Source organism: Scardinius erythrophthalmus, assembly GCF_964197995.2.
Source record: "Scardinius erythrophthalmus genome assembly, chromosome: 12".
In the NCBI taxonomy this organism is placed as follows: Eukaryota; Metazoa; Chordata; class Actinopteri; order Cypriniformes; family Leuciscidae; genus Scardinius; species Scardinius erythrophthalmus.
Genome location: NC_138232.1, coordinates 2,434,120 through 2,443,968, shown reverse-complemented (window position 1 = coordinate 2,443,968; position 9,849 = coordinate 2,434,120). Strand labels below are relative to the sequence as shown.

The 9,849-nt window shown below is 36.5% G+C and overlaps 1 protein-coding gene across 1 annotated transcript; it reads right to left on the bottom strand.

Moving 5' to 3' along the window:
• Window positions 1-125: 125 nt before the first annotated feature.
• snrpb (small nuclear ribonucleoprotein polypeptides B and B1) lies at window positions 126-8,817 on the bottom strand. The gene is made up of 7 exons (XM_081380902.1): window positions 8,568-8,817; window positions 7,481-7,632; window positions 6,193-6,304; window positions 4,481-4,633; window positions 1,847-1,979; window positions 1,515-1,640; window positions 126-804 (listed from the first exon to the last, which is right to left on the bottom strand). The coding sequence occupies exons 1-7, from the start codon at window positions 8,568-8,570 to the stop codon at window positions 767-769; spliced, it is 717 nt and encodes a 238-aa protein (XP_081237028.1). The 5' UTR covers window positions 8,571-8,817; the 3' UTR covers window positions 126-766.
• Between the last annotated feature and the right edge of the window lie 1,032 nt (window positions 8,818-9,849).

Sequence of the window (9,849 nt, the reverse complement as noted above, 5' to 3'; positions counted from 1 at the left end):
TTCATTTATGGGTGAACTGTCCCTTTAAGAGACCACCTCTCTGGAAATTTAAATGAACAATATATGGCTAGCTGAGACTGTAGAGGGTTGTAGATCTAAAATAAACAATCTCTGAACACAAAATATCATTTAAAAATAGTTTACTTTCAGGAAAATCTATTTGACGTGTTTGCAAGTGCCAGACCTTATATTACAACCTGACAGAAGACATGCATATTATTAAACACTTTAAATCATATAGTGGAGGCTCAGTATCAATAATAAGACATTTTTTGGAAAAGGCTTTCTCTCAGTGCAATGCATCTCAAATAACCCAGTATTTAAAAAAAGAAAGAAAGCTGAACTCCTCTGCAAACTATAGTGTTCTACTTTAACAGTTCTTGAATATTCCACATCACTAAACTCTAAATATTAACTATGCATCCTCCAAACATGCAATTGCATCGCTGTATATTCTACAAGAAACCATATGCATAAATTAAACATTAAGAGAACATGCCATTTATGAGTTTGCGTGATGCATTTCTATAATGCATGTTTAGTTGCATCAAGTAGTAAAAACCAGCTCATAGTTTATTGGATGTTTAATTGGCATAATTTAAGAGAAAAACACAAGAGTCATATTAAAACATAACTGTCAAATAAGACACTTTATTATTTAAAAAAAAAGTAACAATACAAAAATCAAACTATACAAGAACTTGCAGCCAAACTTTCCTGTACAAGGAAAAGACGGATCTCAGACACGCTAGTCCAGCGCTGAGGTTCACGGTCGGGGAGGACGCATGCCTGGAGGAGGAGGACCTGGAGGAGAACCACAATTACAATCACTGTAGAAACATGGTGACACTTCACAATAATGTTCATTAGGTAATGCATTAACGAACATGAACTGACAATGAGCGGTTACACTATTTTAAGGTGTCATTGTTACAGTGTACTGAGTAATATTAAGCAACTACATGTACTTATTATAGGATTAGGGTTTGTTTGAGGGTTAGTTGCATGCAATTATGCATAATTTACTGTTATTATTACGGTAAGTACATGTAACAAGGATAATAAAACCCAATGAGCAATACATTTGTTACAGTATTTATTCATCTTTGTAAAAAATTGCTGTTCATGTTAGTTCTCAGTGCATTAATATTAACAAATACAACCTTTGATTTTAATAATGTATTAGTAAATGTTGAAATTAATATTAACTTGGATTAATAAATGCTTCATTCTGGTTCATGTTAACTAGATTCAGATTGTTTTATTTAGTGCCATGTCAGCATTCAAAGCTATTTACATGGCAAAAATTCAATTACAAAAATACAAATATCATATAAATACAATAAAAACCAACCAAACAAAAGCAGCAAGTCATTACAAAAAAAAAAAAACCCTTTTCAGCTATTCATGCTAACTAAGGTAGTTAACTAATGAACCTTATTGTAAAGTGTTACCAGAAATCTTAATCATGCATTTCATTCAGATTCATGCGAGCTAAACTTAACCGGCTTTACCTCTCATTCCAGGTGGCGGCGGCCTCATGCCAGGAGGAGGCATTCCCATCGGAGCGCCGCGGCCGGGTGGCATTCCCATCGGGGGTCCCATGGGTGGCCTCATGCCTGGAGGAGGTCCCATCATCCCTGCGGAAGAGGCACGAGCACAAGGGTGAGCGTTAACCATCACACAACCGGATGAGTGTCTGACGCACCGCCATGTGATTCTGAGCTCAGTGTAATCCTGCTTCCACATCATCGGTCTCAGAAGACATCTCTGTCATCACAGCTGGCGAATCAGCACGGCCATCAGAAAGACACACCGTAACTGAGGAACACGGAGACGTTCTCACCTGGAGGAGGAGCTCCTCGGCCCATCGGCGGGGGGGGTCCGGCCCGGCCTGGAGGGTACTGGGTTGGAGCGCCGGCTATACTGGCACCAGCAGCGGCCGCCGCAACCGTGCCTCGACCCTGAGGGGTCATGACCTGAGACACACACACACACAGAGAGAGATGCAGTGTGTTATAAAGAGAAGGACAGCTGGGTTTCCGTGCAAATCTGCCACAAAATACAGCAAAACCTATAAAAATTATTATAAAACGGAAATTACATTTAAATATCAATATTGTAATAAAATAAACAAGTTTCACACAGACAGATGTAGTTACATCAAATGTCTGTGGAATTGTTCAATGGACTAATTTTTGTATCAATTAAAATAAATATGATATATTGTTTATTAGTCATGCGTATATAATGCATATAAATGGAATAAATAATATATCGAAATATCGAATAAAAGCCATTAAAAAAAAAGGAACCTAATTTATGTTCTCAGTTAAGAAAAACAAAGACATACAAGAGAAATAAATTTAAAAATTAAATAATTTCTTTTAAAATAATTTGTTTTAAGAGTTCTGACATGGTTTTATTGTATTGCCCGATTTCACTCAAATTCTTAGTAATTAGTGAATTTAACGTAGCAAGAACTATATTAGAAATTGTCAAATCTGTGAAAAAGGCGCACATCTGCCAACAGAACAAATAAAAAAAAAAAATTACCAGGGAAAAAAATAATGTACAGCGAAATGATTAAATACATCTTGAAATGCTGCAATTGATGTATACAAGTATAATAGACAAGCATAAGTAAAGTGTGCAATAGATTTTTTATTATATAAAAAAAAAAATACAAAATACCCCTTAAAATTAACTCACAAAAACTGAAATGCACACCGTGAAATAAACAGTAAATAATAGGGGTGCACGATATATCGGCCGCCGATATAATATCGGCCGATATGGTCATTTTTTTTTACACATCGGTATCGTTCCGATGTCAAAATAGGGCCAATGTGAACAGCCCGATATTTGACGTGTGAAGTTGAAGATGAAGTTGACGATGCTGACTCGCGATCTTAGCAGTAGTGAATGCACCTGAGAGAAATACACACTTCATACAGATGACATAAGCAGAGAACAGTCTGTTTTCTTTCGTTTTGAATTGTTCTGTTTAAAAATAGATGTTTCAAGCTTTCTATGTCTTAGGTCTGTGAGGCAGGTTTCGGTTCATTTGAGACGCGCTTCAGTTCAGGCGCCGTCGCCTCCATGTCCTGATTAAATATTTTCTAATATTTACTTCTTATTTATTTTTGATGAAACATTGATCAAAATGAAGAAACAATTAATACAAAACGAAATTAAATTTAAAGACAGGCTTTGTGCTTTCTGTTTGAGGTCTCTGTGAAAGTTTTAAAGCAGTCTTTAGTGCTGCTTTCAGACGTGCGTAACAGAGAACTGTCCCGTCAGTAACATTAACGCAGTTATGTTTTTTCCCTCTTCATGACACATTTTTGATTGATCGTTTTTTGACTCGTAGATATTTGAATATATTGCTTGATATTTGATACCCGTTCGAATTTGATTTTTCTCAAAAGTGACAGCATGTGTGATTTGTGGATTACTGATAAGCGCGAGTGGAGAAACAGGCGTTTATTTATTCATTCTCAGTGTTGAGAAACGTAGCCTTCATGTGTTACGTTATTGTGTTAATAATAACTAAAGTAGCCTACCTAATTATGTTACATATTTATTTTGTATGAAAACTAGCGCGTTCGTTACTTATGGATTAAAAAGTAGGCTATTGTATCAGTGCTGCGCGAGCTCTCCCTCACAAACACGGATGCGCGCACACAGAGAGAGAAGACAATTGTAAAATGAAAAATTGACGGGCTAAGTTTAAATTTTGTTCTTGCTTGTTTTTTTTTCTATCAAAATGTCAGAAAGCATTTTGTATTATCCATTCGTGTTTTTAAAATTCGTTAAATGACGGACATTTTACTGTTAACACAGCCCATATGTCGGATTCGTCTTATAGCCTACTTGTTATTTTTAGAATAAGTGATTCGTTATGCTATTATTGGACTCCTGTCTATTCATTGTCAACTGTTTTCTATAAATATGTTTGTATTGGCTAACATTTATTCAGCTAATGCGTGTCCTGTTTAAAATGCGCAGTGTTCAAACGCAAAGACAGCACGTCACAAATATAAGCCCTTTTCCCTGTGGTATTTAGTATCATATTTGGATATTGGAATAATAAATTAAGTAGCCTATCTTATCTGTTTTTTTTTTTTCTGTTTTCTAAGGGTTTCTTAATTTTAGACAAGTTGACTAGCACACATTATATGCAATGCAATATAATGCATGTGTGTCGTATGTGTGACATATTTTGCATACAGGTAAAGGTGCCCAATATCAGTAATTTCTAAAGTAAAAAAAAAAGTGTTTTGGAAAATAGCTCTTTATTTGATAATCATTAAAATTTGTTTTCTATACAGAGATATCGACATCGGTAAATATCGGTATCGGCCATAACAGCAATATTAATATCGGTTATCGGTATCGGCCACAATTTTCACATCGGTGCATCCCTAGTAAATAATGTAAATCAGGATATTGAATGCATCTCAGATTATAGCGATACCTGTTGTGACGGGCCGCCGACTCCTCTGACGGGTCCTGCGAGTCCAGCGGGAGCCTGTGCCATCGGTGCTCCGGCGGGAACGCCTCGGCCGGCCGCTCTGCCCACACCTGGACCTCCAGCCACTCCGGCCAGCGGCACGCGGGCGATGCCAGTCTGTCACACCACACAAACACACGTCAATCTCCTCATTCACTACAAGCCAATCAAATGAGTCCGAATGCAGACTCCAGTTCCTCGCCACTGTCGCCTTTCACCTTTGTTGCCATTGGCTGGCTTAGTGGGGACATTAACTTTTAATTTAATATTCAACAATATTATTTATCTATCTATCTATCTATCCATCCATCTAAATTCAGGGTTCCCACTCCTCAGTTAACTTCAAATTCAAGGACTTTCCAGGTCCAATACCCTCAAACTCAAGGACTTAATGTGGGACACACTTCAAGTGAGAGCAAGGTTACATCGTGTTACCTTGTAAGATACATCGTTACAGTTTTGCGCGCGTGAACATGGCAACTAGTGCTGGGCGGTTTGACCAAAAATCAACATCACGGTTTTTTTCTAAATTATACCGGTTTCACGGTTTTTACCGGTTTTTTTTTTTTTCAAGCATGATGGGTGTTAACCACATTTTCTACTGAGTGAGAGAGGAAATACTGCAGTAGATTTACTTATAATGCCCTATTTTATTGTCATGAGTGAATATTATAGAAAAAATCCACACTAATATTAATAATACAGGTTTGCAAGGCTGTTTACAAAGAGGTGTCAGCAGGACGCGCTTTAGGAGCGGCAGAAACAGTGGTTTCCCCGGTAACGGCTGTACACAAAGCAGCAACGCTCATAAACACTGCTTTATCAGGAAAGATAAAGAAAGATTCAATCGTAATACCAAAGAAACTTTTCTAAAGACCGTCAGTTCACTTCAGATACGTTAATACAGTATAAAAACACGCGCGCAGCAAGAAAAAAAGACTCTCACCCCCACACGTCTCGTGCCCATTCTAGTCAATGCTTGTGTTTCAGATCGAAGCTTCCCAGAAGCGGCTCTCCGCGCCGCTTCGCTAAATATAGGCGCCTAGTCTATTTTGATGCACCGCGTGGAGGACGGCATAAAACCTTGTCGCAGCCGTAATGCGCCGCAGACGTGTGTTGTAAATGAGGGGTGAGACTGTGTCGCGCAGCGCCGCGTTCCGATTAAAGCGACATACACCGGTATTGCGGTTTATTAAAAATTCATATCGTAACAAAAATAAACACCGGTATTCGGTATGAACCGGTAAACCGCCCAGCACTAATGGCAACCTACAACACAAAGTACCTCACGCAACGTAACAAATGCACGTACCTAGCGTAAATCAAGCACGCAAGTGCGCCTAGGCCACAAAGTGCTGACGAAATAACATTAGCGGACCGGAGGGAATAATATGAAATTTAAAGAAAACTTCTGGCACAAAATAAATTCAAGCACTTGTATCCATGCATGTTTACTTTTGAAAACTTTCCAGGGTCTTGAAATCTTTTTTTTCAGATTCACAAACTTTCAAGGACCCGTGGGAACCCTGTTATTTAATAACATTTTTACAACAAAATGAACCATCACTGAACTTAAAGCTGGACTGTGACGCCATTTTCTTCTGGAAACAAACTTTGTTGCATTATTTTCCTGTTATCTCTGTAAAGCAGCTTTGAAACACTCTGACTTGACTCACGTCTTTAGGAGGAGGTCCTTCTACAGTCATGGACACGAGATTCTCTCCTCGGAGCAAAACCAGACCCAACACCCTCTTCTCCTCTCGCTCCGGCTGCTTGGAGTTCTTGGGCCTGTGAAGGACAATTGATAAACGTGACCCTGGATCACAAAACCAGTCTCGAGTCGCACGGGTATATTTCGTGTAATACATTGTATGGGTCAAAATTATAGATTTTTCTTTTATGGCAAAAATCACGAGGATATTCAGTAAAGATCATGTTCCATGAAGATATTTTGTACAATTTCCTACCTTAAATATATAAAACATGTATTTGTGTGAGTGAATGCTGCACAATCGTGAACAGTAATGAACAACTTTAAAGGAGATTTTCTCAATGTTTCAATTTTTTTGCACCCTCAGATTCCAGATGTTCAATAGTCGCATCTCGACCAATTATTGTCCTATCCTAACAAACCACAAATCAATGGAAAGCTTATTTATTCAGCTTTCGGGTGGTGAATAAATCTCAATTTCAAAAAAATTTGCCATTGTGACTGGATTTGTCATCCAAGGGTCACAAATACTGATATAATGTATATAATTTGCATAACAGAGGGACTTTAAAGGGATAGTTAACCCAAAATTAAACTAATCCATTATTTACTCACCCTCAAACCATCCTAGGTGTATATGACTTTCTTTCAACCAAACACAGGAGTTATATTAAAAAAATATCCTGGCTTTATAATTGGAGTGAATGACAACTTAGATTTTGAAGCCCTAAAAAGCGCATCAATCCATGATAAAAGTAATCAATACAACTCCATGGGAAAGGCCTTCTGAAGTGAAGCCATGCGGAGAAAAAGCCATGTAAGAAAAATATCCATATTTATAACTTTATACACTATAATCACTGGCTTCAACCGTACGAGTCTCTAGTTCCGGCGGAAAAGTGACCTCTGACCCGACGCATGACGTACTGTCGAACGCGGAAGCGCAGAGGATAGAGCAAAACATTACATTTATAAAGTTATAAATATGGATATTTTTCTTACATGCATGGCTTCTGAAGTCATATAGATTACTTTTATGATGGATGGATACACTTTTTTTGGGCTTCAAAATCTCAGGCTCTATTAACTCCCATTATAAAGCTGGGAAGAGCCAGGATGCGTTTTAATATAAATCTGATTGTTGGGCTGAAAGAAGAAAGTCATATAAACCTAGGATGGCTTGAGGGGGAGTAAATTATGGGATAATTTTCATTTTTGGGTGAAATAACCCATAAAGTTTAACAAGGACTCACTTGATCTTCCTGAACTCGTCACAGTCGCACAGGATCAGGTTCATGTGTTTGTCGAACGCTTTGAACGTGCCGATGAAGATTCGCCCGTCCTGCAGGATACAGCGCATCCGAAAGTCGATGTGCTGCAACATCTTACTGCTCTTGCCGACCGTCTGAAACACAATAAAGAGAAAAGAGTTCAAGTTAGAGATGCGTCACATGAACATCAGCCAGCTGATACCGCTGATCGTCTGTATTAGCAGATATATTATTATTTTTTTTTATTTTTTTTTTTAAATATATATATTTATATATATATTTAAGCAAATTTAAAGAAAACTATCAATAATTTGTTCACTCCATTGTGTTTTGGTGGCTGATTTACAATTATAGAGCTAATATGAATGCCAAAAGCATTGATATCATACAATTAGGATTATCAGCAAAGACCGAAATAATCGTTACAAAATAAAAGTCTTCCATCTAGCGTCACTAAACGGAGCAGAGGACATGAAAACGTAAACAATACACCAATAAAGCTACAAAAAGTGGTGCAAAACACAAGTCACTAAATACATTATAATAATGTGAATGCCTAAGCATTGAAATCTGTTTATAAACAAAAACTGTAAAATAAAAGTCTTCTTCCGGTTAGAGCTGCACAACTGACTTGAGCAGAGGACATGAAAACGTAAACAATACTCTTATACAGCTAAAAGAAAAGGCTGCAAAACTTTATTCATTAAAATGCATCAAAACTTATATAATAATGTTCGATTAAATGATTTAAATCGAAGCCTTGCGCCAGAGTTCGGCTGCGAGAGCGCACAAACGGCTCATTCATTCCCCTGCCTGGATTTTAGAGAATTATTTCTGAAATTTATTATACCAACATTTCAAGAATAAACTACCATAAATAATGTGCTTTATATCTCAAATTTAGTGTTTCCGGCTGCTTTTTTCCTAGAACAATACAAGCAGTTTTGCACTACGTATCAACAACGTATTGGAAACTCAGACATTTTTATAAAAAAATCCTAATTAATCAATAGAAATATTAAGATACTTGATTAATCACACACTAATAAGCTAAACAATGAAGTCTTACCATGGTTGCTGTTAGGATGGCTCCGATTAATATCGGATTCTGCCAAACAAGGTTTAAAAATTGACCCGCGAAGCGCCGCTGAGTCCTTTAATGGAGGCGAAGCGGAAGAGAGTGCGACAGGAGAAGAGTCCGACCGGAAACACGAAACACAGCCTAACGGTCCCTTCTTCCTGTTTGTTATTTTTACGATAAAGTGTCTTCAAAAAAATATGGTGACATTGTTTGAAGTATTACAGGATGACATGTTGATGCATGCAGGGTTTGAAATTAACTTTTTCAGTTACTTATATAAATGTCTTTTTACTGTTTTTCATTGTGAATTATATGGCAATGCATTGCTTTTACATATCATGCAATGGTAAACCATTTACAGTGTTTCACTGTATATCAGGGGTGTTTAATTGAAGTCCAGTCTCCATATTTCATTTCCAGCTGAGGTCCAGACAATACTTTTTTGGAAAAGTTATACATTTACAGCAGTAATACTTTGTAAAAAAAAATTAAAAAAAAGTCAAAATATCAAGGATAAGGATATATAATATATGTGGTGTATGTGTGGACTCATTAAAAATTTAATTTAGATGAATCACGTCATTGGATGTCACAAGTTATTATTTGTAGCTCAAGATCTGAAGTATTTATCTTTTAGGCCCTTTTTATTATTTGTTTATATAATAGATGTAGCCTTTTAATCTTTTAAACTGTATTTGTGTGAACTGTTGTGTTTTAACTACATTTTGTAGAACTAAAACCAATTAAACAATTTAATAAATAAATCAATTATGTAATATTTTTTGTCGTAACTATAATAATGAAATGCAGAAATACCACATAGAACAAACTTGAGAATCAAAACACGTTCAAAAGTATCTATCATTTTTTGCATTTAGAAATGTACTTTGGCAAACTGTTAAAGATTACATAAGAAGAAAAGAAGCAATGCATTATTTTATTTTATTTTTTTATTTCTTCAGCTGAGAATAAATTGGTATCTTTATATTAATCATTCAACTGTACACATTCACTTAAGAAAAATAAATATAATCCAAATCATTAAACACAGCTTGACTCAATGTTAATGTGTTATAGATAGCAGGCTAATCAATACATGATGTACAGTGTTAAGAAAATAAAGAGGTCAGCCTTTACATATTGAGAGCTACAAAATGCTTTAAGACATGAAACATGAACCTTGACCTTTATTTGTCAGTTAATTATAACCCAAACGATCTGGTATAAAGTGCCCTGTATAGAAGAGTGTTTCTGATGATTTACTGAGGAG